At 34.2% G+C, this 14,501-nt stretch overlaps 1 protein-coding gene across 1 annotated transcript in view; it reads right to left on the reverse strand.

The window, feature by feature from the left end:
• Window positions 1-14,501, reverse strand: part of CACNA2D3 (calcium voltage-gated channel auxiliary subunit alpha2delta 3) — a 392,330-nt gene that overhangs the window by 37,506 nt on the left and 340,323 nt on the right. Inside the window, exons 28-30 of the mRNA XM_065749768.1 lie at window positions 7,631-7,692; window positions 6,738-6,782; window positions 1,665-1,727 (exon numbers count right to left, since the gene is read on the reverse strand). Of these exons, the coding sequence (XP_065605840.1) occupies window positions 1,665-1,727; window positions 6,738-6,782; window positions 7,631-7,692 (170 nt within the window). The remainder of the gene's footprint in view (window positions 1-1,664; window positions 1,728-6,737; window positions 6,783-7,630; window positions 7,693-14,501) is intronic.

The following is a 14,501-nucleotide window of genomic DNA, read 5'->3' on the forward strand; positions in this document are numbered from 1 at the left end:
TAGCAACCTGAAATCTAGGTCATTACATATTTCTAGCCTAATGCTTGTGCAGCATCTGTCCGTAATATGTTCTTCAAAGAAATCTGTAATGGCTAGTATCAGGTAACCTACCAAAGTAAAAATGTCTTCCTAATCGTATTTATTGGTTGTAGCCAACTGTCAGGTAGCAGATGAGCTACACAAATACTGTACACAACTGTACAAACACTTGCACACAATGGGGGAAATAACCATATAAAAAGTTTTCAGTGCAACAAGATTATTCCACAATGAGTGTTGCATGATCCCTGACTAAATAAAAATACATATTGATAGGTTGAGAAAAAGGAAAAAACAAAACACTTTTTCTAACATAACAGTTAAGATTTAAATAACATTGTATTTTTAGTTCATATAATTTTATGGATACATCTTGGAATTATATTCACAACGTGCTTGATATTCCAAAAGGATAAGGCAATATATGTAATAAATTAAAATGAAATCTTAAATTCCAGTCCTTGGTTTTGCATAAAAGACAACATATTGTGAAGAATGACTACTTCAAAGCACATCACACAATCTGTTGAGCAGTTAATGCTCTAGTACAGTACTGGAAGGACAACAGTTTCAGAAAAAGTTTTCTTCTCTTGTTTACTGCTTGCTCACACACTTTTCAACGTGTCAACCAAAATGGAGCAAGGTACAGGGTGACAGTGAGGAAAGGTTATCCAGCTACTTCAGAGCTATGAAAAGGAAAACATCTGTATCTTTTTACTTTCAAAGCGTTAGATTTAAGGTTGTTGCATTTCATGTTTTTAACCTAAAAGCAAAATGCTCAGTTTGGCTTATTTTTCACTACCCACTTATAGGTTTTTTTTGGTTTTTTTTAGTTCTCCTCTCAAGTCACTGTTCTCAGTCACCCAGAGCTCTTTATGTTAGATATGATTCTATGATTCTAAGTAACCAACCTCATCACAACAAATTTAATTCACCTAAGGGCTAAGTAAGAGTATGTACAATTTCTATTTATAGTCCCAACACATAAATGAAATTCAACTTCAGACAACTCTGACATAATTGGAGCACCATCCCAACTGTTTTCAGGCAAAAGTTCATGAGAATAGTGGTGAGTTCTTCATAAAGCTTCCATAGCTGAACAACTATACATTCTTCAGTCACTTTCCATGAAGCCAAAGCAAATTATTGTTTTGAATTGTCTTTCCATTGATCATGATCCTTGTCCTATATACTGTGGTGCTTAGCTTTAATCCACCAGTATCTGTAATCCACTCAGAAAAAAAAAAAAAAGCTTAACAAACAGCAGCATTATTTTCATTATCTGAAGTTTGAATATAAGAGTCCTACATCCCCAGCCTCTTTTACAAGTGGCAAAATGTCACTGAGACTCTTTCATATGGAGGTAAAAAGAATCTTATGGAAGATAGATGTTCTTGCAGCAAAAAAAGCCCTCAGATGGAATGTTTATGAGTTTAAGAGCAGAACCAACACCACTGGGCGACAGAAACTGAGGTTCCGTCGGAGACAGAGCTTACATTTTATTCAAAGAAGTATTCAATTTTATGCTACAAGTTACTTACCGTTTTTTGGACAGTGAACTATTTAAGAATAACAATTATATAATTGTGCTACATGCGAAGGCTGAATAAAAATAATTGGCTTACCTGCCCATAGTCTTCAGACACTAGGATAAATCCATTGTTGTCTATTAGGTAACAGTTGATTGTCTGAAAAAGTAAAACCAACATACAGTTCTAACTTTGGTTTTAGGATGCAACAGGAACTTAGTTATTTTGTTTACTTCCAAATGACTTGTAAACGAGTAAAGCCTTCAGGTTCTTCAAGTGGCTTACCTAACTTCTAAGTGTAGTCTCCACTAATGGGATGTTACCTGATTTAGATTTTTAAGCAGTTAGTTCATGCAAAGCAAGAAGATGTACATAGAAAGAGAAGATATAAGATACACTGTAAACAAATATAAAAAGAAGGGGGTCAGTATTTCTTAAATTCATTCTTAAAAGTATTTCCTTGTAACATAGGCACAGAGCGACTACTCATGATGGCTTATCCTGTGTTGGGAGAAAAACATCAGCACAATGTCATTACCCTAATGATGTATTAATGAAAACACAGTATCTGCCTGGAGGACTAACAGGGGACCAGGTAATATTTTTTAATTTGGTCAATGGGGGAGGGAACCAGAAACTTCTGCATAAGAGGCCCCACAGGTCTCCTAAAGCTTTTCAAATTGTTTTTTTAATTGGGAACTGGATCCAGAGGTAAGACTGTTAGCTTTTCGTAGGTCAGACTTATAACTTGCATAAAACAAGATAAACTGAAATCAGTGCTTCCCTCTATACATGCATGTGCTATTTTAACCTCAAGTAAGTTACTTGCTACAGGCAAAGTTTTAATTACTGCGCTTCAGAGTTTAAACATAAGGTACAATTCAAACCATGATATAACTCAGTTCCTCTTCATCACTGCCAAAAAACTACCTCAGTGTTAAATCTATAACATATTTCTATCATTGGTCTAAATCAGCTAATGGTTCTAGTGACATTTTTGTAAAAAAAAAAACAAACATAAAATAAAATAAATAATAATAAAAAGGATGGCTTCCAATACAGAAATCATCACTGCTTTGCTCTTAATTTGAAACCTTTCCTGCTGAGAAGAGGCTGAACAGAAAGATGATGAAATATGCCTTCTGCTACACTCTGTGCATACCCCAAAACTTCTTTGCAGTTTTAGAAAGGTAAGTGTGGGTGATCCTGCAGCAGTGCCTGTGTAGTTTGGTTTTTCAAGATTCCTGGGTGAGTCTGATTTCCACTCTGTCCATGTATTATTTGTGTTCTGTAGGACTGCGGAAGAAGAGGGATTTGCAGAAATGCTGGCCTGAAGTTAAGTTTTAAAAAAGAAAAAAAAAAGCAAAGAAACTCAAACCAGGCAAATGTTTGAAAAGAATGTCATTCCCAAATGCAAATGCAGGATATGCATTCTAATAGGGGAACCTAAGCTGCAAGCCACCCCAGTGGCAGAAAACCTGTCAAAAAGGAAGTTTGAAACAACTAATTTCCAACCTTTGATCTGCCAGAAAACCAAAAGCTGGCAAATGCAATGTGAAAAGCTGATGATGCTGGCAAAGATCTGAGTAGAGCAAATGCATTCAGAAGAGGCAGCTACTTAACCTCAGTGGTGTGTGAAGAGAGGAATTTCAGAAATAGACTGTAACTCCAGAACACTTCTCTCCCCCAAGTAAACCATAAACCTCCCACGAACTTTATAGGAGAGGAGCTAAGTCAACAAAGACCTCTTTCAAGGATATGTATTTGCAGTTCTCCTGCATGAAAGATTAATCTAAAGACAGTACATTAGAAACAGTATTTCTCCACAGCATAGAAAATGATGAAGAGTAGTTACACTGGACAAGAAAGAGAGTGGGCTTCATTTCATAGCTTACAGATCATGTGCAGCTGGAAAACCACTGTCCTGACTCCAGAATTAGTGGCCATGTATCAAATCTCTACACTATAGTCATTCAATTAGTATTTTTCAAAATTTAAAATTATATTCATGACTTAGGTTTGGTATAGCATACAGGCAGTTCGAAGAATTTGCACTTTGCTGTGTGAAGATAAGAGGGTTTCTACTTCTATCCATTTTAGAAGCTGACGAATTTAGGCCATTCATTCACCTACCCACCAGCAAGATAAATAACTTGTGCTATTCAGTACTGCATTAAAGAAGCATTTTCAAAAGAAATTTAGCACTGACAAAGCACAGTAGGGTGCATTTGCTTGTCCGCTATATCAGTAAATCTCAAACAGAAAATGTCAAATGCAAAATTAATGCATAGAATAATAACATTTGCATAGACTGTATGATAAAGGTTTAATTCACAATGGTTCACAGGTGTTGGAAGTGAACTATGAGCAGGTTTGCCCAAAGGTTCAAGTTCAGTGAACTTGAGATTTCAAGGGAATGTTCCATAGGTAGAGAGTCCCTGAGCTTGTAAAATACAGCAGGCACGAAGTCCAGAATAAACACACCAAGAATGTTGACTGAGGTCTGAGAACACATTCGGAGCATGGTAACTTTGATCAAGTTCAAGTCCTCTATGTATTTGTCACAGCTCCAATATATAGCAGTAATGGAATGTTATATGGGTTACGAAACCAAATATGAAAAAGAAAGAAAACAAAAAACTAAAATAAAATGTGAGACGCTAGGAAAACAAGAAAAAAATGAGCAAATTTTAAGCTGCAAAAGAAAAGAAAAAAATGATTTCTGAGGAATTGCAAATCCGTCATGGTACTGTATCTTAGAATAAAATAATTGCAAAGGCTCATAAGCTAATTCTGTGTGACTATTGTACCTATTTCTATTAATTTCATTTCTTAATACTTTTAAATGCTCTAATTTGTACAGTAATTGCTCATCAGAGATTTTCTTACCATCGAGATAAGACAGCTGTGAAATATTAAAGAATAACTAATATTTCCTGCTATTTCTGTCTTTCAACTGTTACTCTCAGTGGTTCTGGGATATGACGTATAGTTTGATCTAAGTTTTGGTTTGATCTGCTGAAGATGTAAAATGCTCAACTTCTGTAATTGCTCGTGTCTCAACATTCACCTTTGTCCCTGGAATGGTTTTTGTGAGTTTCATATGATAGAATCATGAAATCATAGAATCCTTGGAGTTGGAAGGGACCTCTGAGGGCCATCTAGTCCAATTACCCTGCAATGAACGGGGACACTACATCTACATTAGGTTGCCCACGACCTGATCCAGCCTCACCTTGAAAGTCTCCAGGGAAATGGAATTTATGAATCTATGTCCCAGACTCATTTTTCAATAAAACACCTTTCATTGTCAGAGAATTTGAAATTATGAAGTAGAATCATTTCAGTGAATTTTCTAAGACTACATCATTTAAACTTGAATGCATCTAAGCTAACACATCTAACTTGAATGCATTTAAACTTGATGAATACAGCTTTTAAACTTTTCATACACTAATCTACGTCAAATTAATCCAAAAATTAAAATCACATTGGTAGACTTAAATATGTATATATATTTTTACACATATATAAAAAATGTATTAATAGCAAATGCCAGAAAGTGTTCCCCAAATAGATACATGAATGTTTTTGATCACTGTTATTTGCTTTCAAATTATGTGTCCTTGGGACAGCCCAGCCTCGATAAATTTTTCCTGTAGGATTTGTTAAATTTTATGTAACTATAGTTGTGCTCACTAATTTTTTTAATGTACTAAATAGCCATGAATAAATTTAGTGCTACACAACATACTCCCAATGGATCTACTATGGAATAGGTAGGAATACAGTCAAGACAGTGGTAGAGATGGTGGAAAATGTGATGATTTCAGGGGAAATACATTAATACAGGGCATGTAGCACCTCTGCAAAAAGAATGGGAAGTGTCATTCAAATGCTAAAATAGTCAGAGTCTGTTACATGGAGATTAGAAGACAGATAAGAAGAGAGAGCAGAGAGGGAGAAAATCAAGACTTATATGGGATAGTACAAATAATACATTGTAGTACCTATTTTAAAAATTAGTTACAGAACTTAAGAGAACTTCAAGAGCTTTGGAAGAAATGGCTTCAAGTGTAGAGATGAGAAGGGGCTGTTTAAACACCCGAGTTTGCAGAACAGTCCTTCAGTTTGCTGTGTGAGTACTGAGGCTGCACTGACTGCTCATGTCTGCTGATACAGAGCAGCTGGCCTGAAAACAACCGAGCATGTGCAAAACAAAATAAAACAGAATAAAACTGTGTAAAAAACTTTATAGATGTATATAAATGTATAAATGCTATTCCACTTAAAAAAGAAGAAAAGAAAAAGAAGAAAAGAAAAAGAAAAAAAGAAAAAGAAAAAAAAAATAAGAAAAACAATTGTAAAAAATATTACATCAGCACAAATTATACCTAATAAAATGTATTTTGTCCTAGCACAGTTATCAGGTGATCCAGGTCTCCTCCCACCATTTCTTAGTTTGGAGATAACACAGGGATGTGATAGATGATACAATAACAAAAATGCAACTCTGATTTTCTATGATCCTGCGCATCTAACTGCTCTACATCTATACATACAGCTTGTGCTTTGTCAACCGCTTTTTTAATCATTTGTCTAATTATAAATTGATTGCTTAATCAGAAGATCATACAGTCTGATACCAAATGCTTTACAAAAATCTATGCATAAAATGCTAAATATATTGTTTTCATCTACCAAAATAAGCAGCATTTTAAAATCTACTTTGGTGCGTCAATTAAGAACTACTGACTCAGATTACTTCTTTCCTATTTCTGAAGTGTTATTTATGTATCCATTCTGCATAGACCCAACTTTAAGTTCATGTTTTATAATAGCATGAATATTAGGGATTAGCTTCTGTCTCAGGTGAACAATAAAGAAGTTAAAAATACACCTTTGAGCATCTTCATGTGACATCCAAAACTGGATTCATAAGCAAAAGCTACTGCAATGCATATTAGAGGTACCACTGTCAATCTCATAAATGGATGTTCATAAGGAGTCATAAAATGAGTTTCACCACATAAATTGCATAATATTTAGAAGGCAGCTCCTAGTTAACTCATTAATTTAGTCTGAACCTCTCACTGTACATTATATTCAACATTATGTTCTACTGCAGTAGAAATATAAATGGAAAATAAAGATCTGTTGAACACTTACTTCATCATCACAACTTATTGCACATCTGCCATCAAGAGACGCACACTAGAGACAGTACCAAAAATAAAATATTTTCAATTTCAGTTTGATGATTATGAAAAATGACACTTTCAGAATCAAGGTGAGAACAATTATAGTGATGTTGAAATTGATTACATTTTTATCAAAGGCAGCATTTGTTCTAAAAGCATGAGAAGGAAATTCTTACATCTGTTCACCAATCCTTTTCTGCTCCTGTCTGAATTCACACTATATCCCTTACAAGTGTTTTAAACACTATCATCTCCTTTTTCTTAGGAGCTTGGAAATTGTTCATCAACAAGAAATCATGATTTTCTGGCAGGGTGGGTTTGGATATGTATTTTTTGAGTTGTTCTCAGAATGTGTATGATTGTGTGTGATTACTCTCTTTAATGAATACTAAACATTTTAGCAATAGTTTATCAAATACTACAGATGCCAACCATGATTCAGCCACATCACGTAGTTGATTGATTTGCGTGATGTTGCATTTAACCAAATGTCAGAAGAAAGGTACTAGGTTAGCAAGAAGGTGCAATTCTGCTATTACTGAAAATGAATAGGTATCACAGCTTGGTCTGCTGTTTTTCCTTCTATCTGAAGGAGAAAGTTAACATCTGTCAGATCAACAAAGCAACTCACTATATATAATTACATTTTTCTTCCATAAATATGGAATCAAGCACACAGAATACTTTTTTGCTAACAACGAACTGGAAGGTATATGAGCAGAGATAACAACCTATGTGAGGTATATTTCAAATAAATTGCTTGTTTACAACAATTTTGTGACAAAGTAATTGTGGATCAACTACACGGTTACAAAGATGTTGTGGATTCAATGACAAGAAAAATTTCAATTTAAAACATACCTGTCTGCTTGCTGTCCAAAATTTCCGCTGGAAAAATTCAAGTTTCATCTGGATACCTACAGCTGGGAAATATATAAATAAAACTGTATGTTACATAAATTTTTCAAAGTTATTATTTGAAATAAATCTAAAGCAGAAATAGTGCTATAATAAAGAGGGAAAGCAAGACCCATGTTAAATAGACACTAGTGATCAAATTGGAGTGCACATAATAATATTTCAAATCCTTTATAGTTTGAATAAACATGAAAATATTACTAATACAATGTGACAATACGCAGAGAAGACATTGAAATTGAAGATGCCTTCATATTAATCAAAAGAAGCAAAAGTTGAATGCATTTATGTTCAAACCTATCTCAAATTCATATTCTACTGTTAGTATTATAACATCTAAAGGAACACAATTTTCTATAAGCTCAAACACATGAACACGTGCTGAAACAACATGAGAATGATGGTTAATATTTCAAGTGATCATTTGTTATTGGGACATAAAAATCCTCTTGTATAGGAAACTTTCATTTTCTCATTCTTACTCTTGGACCCACAGTAAGAATCATTTAAAAACATATTTACCTTTTTATCATTGGTAATACTGTTTTAGCAAACTTACACATGCTGATGCCATGAACATATTTTTCTTTTATATTAGTAGGCAGGAAAAATTACGTACATAACAGGCTATAAATAGTTTTTGCTATTGATAATTCACTGACATATTTGCTTAAGAGAGTAAGGACAGAAATCCATTTCTTCTTTAGAATGAAATCCAGAGGAAACTCTCTCCAACTGTATTTTATTGTCTAGTAATTTATTTTACAGTCAATGAGGAGATGCTGTCTGACAGCCATGCAACACATGTTTTCTACATCTGTTCTTCAGGCTCACTCTGAGTATGCAGGTGATCTGCACATCTCATTCCTGTTTCTGAAATGGAGGAAACACATATTTTCAGGAAGTTTCCACAAAGAAATTTCAAACAGAGAAATATCTGCTATACCAGTATCTGAAATTTCAATCTCATATTACATTTGTAGTCATCCATTTCAGCAACTGTGAGTTAATGTAAACACTTATACCAGCTTAAGTTTCTTATATTTCATCAAGCACAGTCCATGCCTTGTTTTATGCATGTGAACATTTCTGTTCAGTTCACTGAACAAACTGCATGTTAAACAGATACACAAGTAGGTACCACACTAAATCAAGGTCTAGATTTGCCTGTAGCAGTCTAAGCCTCAAACATGTAAAGAAGCCATTACAGTCTTTGTTCTCTTCTAATCAAATTGTATGTATACATAAATTTCTGCAGAAGTTTGGAGAATCCAAATACCTCAGGAGAATTTTCCCAATCCGAACTATTTCATGATATTCAGAATAAAGTGTAAAATTAGTAAGAGAAAAGCTAACTACATAGTCTAGACTCTTAAATAAGAAGAAAACAAATGCATACTGAATGTCTTCCAGTAACCAGTATAAATTTCATACCATGAGACAAATTCTGAAAAGAAACAAGATATTTATGAGTAAGTTCATCTGTAAAACATTCCATGTGAATGTTTTAATCAGTTTCATAGAGGAATGCTGTAGCATAAAGACAACTGAAATCCTGGGTCTGATTTTGGTGAAATGTAGAGCATCCCTTCTCATGAGAATGAGAAGACACATACAGCTGCAGCTCTGTTTTCATGGTATTAGCTCTACGAAATTTGATACTTAGGTTAACTATGATGGGAGGTAAAAGACCACAGATGAATACTGAACTCATTCTCTCTCAAGCAAACACCTGTGATTTCAAGAGCAGTGTAGTTACAGTAGGAAGTAAGGGACCAGACTTAACCAGTTACTGCCTTCTGTCCTTTTACAAGATCGATTCCATTGATTTCTCTACATAACTTCTAGAGGAGCTCTATCACTTATCTCTTAGGTACAATACCATTGAATGAGGTAAACTTCAGATCTTAAACTTTGGTCTGCTCTGGTCAAGGTAATTCAGTCACAGTGGCAACAAGTGGCACAGTTGCACAACAAAAGAAATATTTTCCATATGACAGATTTGCAATCCTTGTAATTCTTTTTTTGTTTGTTCATTTGTTTTCTTTTCTTTTTTTTTTTTTTTTTAATGAACATGATTTGTACCTAAGTTTCAAGATTGGAGGAGAAAACATATCTCCCATATAGACTGTATAGTGAAAACAGCAATAGTCATTTACTTCGAAGAGGAGCATTTTAGTGTGAGACTTTAATCTTACCATTGTTCTACTTTTACTTCCTTCATGAAAACTTTGACATCTAGTTCATCAGCATTCAGAACTTCAGAACAAAATACCTGTGCTGCCATTTATTTTTATATTTAAATCAGTGTTTTACAAACTGGGTACATGTTCAGCTAATGTAGGCTACTGGAGAGGCATTAAGGCTCTTTCTTTGCGTACCTGTCTGTTTTCTGTAACACAAAATGTTTCATTTCAGAAGAATACCTCAAATCCAAGTAATTCTGTCAACCATACTATCAAATTTACTTAGGCAACTCCAACAAATAGCTTTAATGCTGTGTATGGATAGTAGAGATGAACTCCTCAAAATTTCTTTCCTCTGTTTAATACAAGGATTGGCATTCTGTAGCATGTACTCTATGAAATAAGATGTTTAAGAACTACAAAGTTAATTTCCTGGCTGAATAATTTTTAAATAATTCATTTCCCAATGCATTTATTCAAAGGCTGAAGGTAATAATTCATTGTATTTTGTGGGATGCTGTAAGCATAAAGTTATTGGGAAGAGCTCAACTTTTACAGAACTCAAGCCCATTTAGTATCAAGGAAAGAATGTATGAAAACAAATAAATTATTTGAATAGATCAGAATTGTTTGTGTTCATCTCAAAATCTCTACAGTTAAGCAAATAGACAAAATGATAAAGAAATCCTCCCTAAATAAATTAGTCTTTTTCTGTGTACAGAATTGTAAGAGCTCTTATGCTGTAAGTAAAAAGGACCAACTCCTACTTAAAATAAGAGAGGAAAACAGAGTAGACTGATTTATTTCAAGCATCAGAGGAGCTCAAACTCCCTACAAACCCGGGAGAGATACTTGAAATATAGATTCAAGTAAAAAGCAGTAAAATGTAAAAGGGTTTCAATTCTGTAGAATATCCATAGAACTTAACACTATACAAAAGCAGTAGATCAGCAAGATTAAAGAAATATCTGTCTAATCCCTTTTTCCACAGAAAGTAAATTATAGCTAGCCTAAGGTAATTTCTCATACGTAAAAGATGCTCAACATTTTAAGGATAATTGGACATCCTTTTTCTGATGGAATTAGCTTAAGGGAGGCTTAATTTGCCTTCAGAATAATAAACCTTGGAGACAGACTTGAAACAGGATTATTTTTTTTTACCTGTATCAACTTTGTATATTAAGCCAAGACTCCTTAACATTTGTTTCTAACTACCTCTACTACCTCTTAGTATCTATTAAAATACCTAATAAGTAAATGTGAAATATTCAACAACACATTTAACTACTTACAAAAAAAATAAATTGATTGCATTTCTTTTGTCTATGCTCTAAGTCTTTGATTCAGTTCAAAATCTTTTCTGTCTTCAATTTTAGCTTAGCCGAAGCTTAAGAAGCTGAATATTACACTCCATGGTAAGATATTGATCAATAAACAGCATAACTGCCAAAATATACCTCCGTTACAGATTAACTGAAGTATCTCACATCCAAAGTATATGCTTTTCTAAATACTTATAAATACCTATAAAACATTTATGTTAGGTTATGTACAAAACATTTTAGGTATCATAATTGAAAACAAACAAACAAAAACAGTTGTTTTCTCCATACAATAAGTGTTATCTAATAAATCAAAGGTATTCCAACAGGATTTAGTAATAAGATTATATTTGTAGCAATACTAATTCTTTCTATCACAGCAGTTAGCTTAAACAAAAAAATGAATTAGCTTTCACTGAATGTGTACTTCCCAGACTGCTTCTAATCCCAGTTACAGTTCACTTGCACAATAAAATTCAGTTTCATTCTTCCAAACTTCACACTTCATTCAGTTTCCTTCTTGATCTCAGTGATCATTTCAGTTCTATCTATACTTTCCCCTTCTCACCCAAACTCATTTTTATTTCTTTTATTAAAAAAGATGATGTCCAGCATTTTCTTCTAACATGAAAATGTGTTATTTTTGTCAGGAATATTGAACACCCAATACAAAATTAAATTAATTAATTAATTAAATGAAAATCAGCCTACACAATTTAAGTCTTGCTAAGTTTTAATTAGGAAAAAGCTGAGTCAAGATATTAAGTTATTGTGTGCTTTCTTCTGTTTTTGTTACTATAAAAGACAGTTCTTACCCAAGGAAAATTAAATATCGCACATTCGGATATGAAAATCATTGTTATTACGGGTACATTAACTTTATCCGTTTAGCTTCTAACAGGTGGGATGTCTGCACACACACATGAATTTCTAAGTACCATATAATTATATATCAGTGTCAGAGTTTTGTTATTAGAGACAATACAGTGTTCATTGCATGTCATAAGGTCTTAGCTAATGCATAGAATATTCCATCAGGTGTACTGGGACGCAACATGTAAATGCATGAATTCTTCTTAAGTGGGGAATGGAAAGTTGAAGCTCTCCCTCTTAACTCACTGATCTTAAACATACTATTTTCTCCCAGAACATGTTCAGAATTAGTGGTGGAAGTAGATGTCTGGATGGAAAATCCCCAGATACAGCAAAGGCAGTGGCAACCGGTATTTCCTGGAGGCCAAGCTTAAGCAGAAAGGGAGGAGATACTGGTAACTTGATGTGAGGCCAAGCTGAAAGGGGAGCAGGATGATGATTTCTGGGAGGCCGAAGTTCATCCAAACTCAAACCACGGGGGAAAGCTGAAGGGTTTGGTTTGCAGCCAACCCCTTACAAAGTGAACTGAGGAGGGCAGTCTGTGAACATCATCATAAACCAGACTCCCTTTGACTCCTCGACACATATCTTCCTTCTGGAGGACTAATGAAGTAGCAGCAGGAGCAAGAGGAAGCAGAGAAAGGATATAAATTGAGTGGAAACATAAAAAAAATATAGACACTGTTGACTGAAAGTCTTTTGCCTTTTCAGGAGGGTTCACTGAAGAGCTTGGAGGAATACAGGTTATCTGTAAATTATCATTCAGACAGTTATGCCATATTTCAAACTTTACAAGGTAGTAGATGTGCTGCCAACACTGTAACAAAGTGCTCCCACAAAAAATCTACTATTTTACCCCATGATAAACTCTGTGCACCCGGTGTACAGCTCAAGGGAGCTACTTGGGAATGCATCTGTAGTTTTTCCAGGAAAAAAAAAAAAGTCATATTCCTGGAGGGAGGTAACCACTTGGCATGCAAAACTACACTAAGTGCACATTGCTGGAAAGATATATACCTTGCTACTGAGAAATACAAGGGGAACATTGATAGTATAAAAGTGGTAGAAACTACACAGTTTAAAGAGAGTGAAGTAGGGAATGGTTAAGCTCTGTCTGATGTCTAGAGAATCTAGAACTTTTAGGATATATCTGACACCTACTGACACCTGTTTCATTGCGTTAGGAAAAGAAGAGAGAAATGGAATTAGAAAAAGAAAAGAGAAAAGAAAAAGGAAAAGAAAAGAGAAAAAGGGGAAGGAGAAGGGGAAGGGAAAAGGAAAGGGAAAGGAAAAAAGGAAAAGGAAAAAGAAAAAGAGTGAATTGAGTAGTTTCATTTCTCACAGCTCAAGTCCTAATCTTACTAGTTGCAGTGGCTTAGCCAGTATTTCTTTCACATCTCAGCCAGCAAGCTGTGGTTTCAAGTTTGCAATTAATGAACCTCAAGAGACTCAGAGTTCAGAAAAACATCCAGAAATTAGAATCCTTATCTGAACTCTTGGAAGCTGTGACCAGATTCTCTTAGGAGGTGTCAGGCTCTCAGCTTCTGCTTTAACTAAAATACACTGTGGTCAAACTTTGATAGTGTTTCATTCTTTGAGATTTGATCCAGGCTACTACCTAACTCAGCTGAAAGAAAAAGTTAATGTTAACAAATTTTAGCATTGTGAATAAGATTGATTTCAGAGAATGGGAAAAAAAAATATTGCTCTTATTTCCAAAGAGGTCTATCCATCCAGAAATTGGAAATCCAGCGTTTCAGAATGGATACTTGATTATACAAAATGTTATTAGGCAAGCAGACAGTGTAGTGGGTAAGAAAACACTGACATTTTATCAAAATCATTACATCACTAGAAACAAGACTTGGATTCCTTAATGACTTTGTTATAATGTGGTATTTCCAAATTGCACTGTACTGTGATTATCTAATTACTTAGAATTACTGTAAGACTAAAGTCACGTAACGCATCAGAAATACTTCCATTAAGGATTCTGTTTTTGAAAGTATCAAGAGAACAGTAAAAGGTGTCTTGCAAAACCCCAGTATTATGTTTGTATCTTTACTGAATAATTGTAAAAGGCAGCAATGGTAAACAATACAGACAGCAAGTGTGCCCATCAAAATTCCTTCAGCTTCTAGAACTGGATTAACATTGGCCATGATCTGAATACTTTCACATTTAGTTAACTTTATTATTTATGTTACTCTTGCAGAAATTCTAGTATTATGAAACTCTGTCAAGATAAATTCATTATTCCTTTTAGGAATTACCTTTATTGGAAAAAGAAATTTATAATATCTTTTATTTCAGTGTGTGAACTGGAAAACAGTGCAACCAATAGGTCAGGCATGGAGGGGTAGAATAACAGCTTTCTATTTTATTTATCTTATCACATTTTAGGCAAAAGTTAGCATCTTCAGAATTCCTAGA

Source organism: Cyrtonyx montezumae, unplaced genomic scaffold (assembly GCF_038088225.1).
Source record: "Cyrtonyx montezumae isolate F1298 unplaced genomic scaffold, pur_monq_1.0 scaffold_6, whole genome shotgun sequence".
NCBI classification, from domain to species: Eukaryota; Metazoa; Chordata; class Aves; order Galliformes; family Odontophoridae; genus Cyrtonyx; species Cyrtonyx montezumae.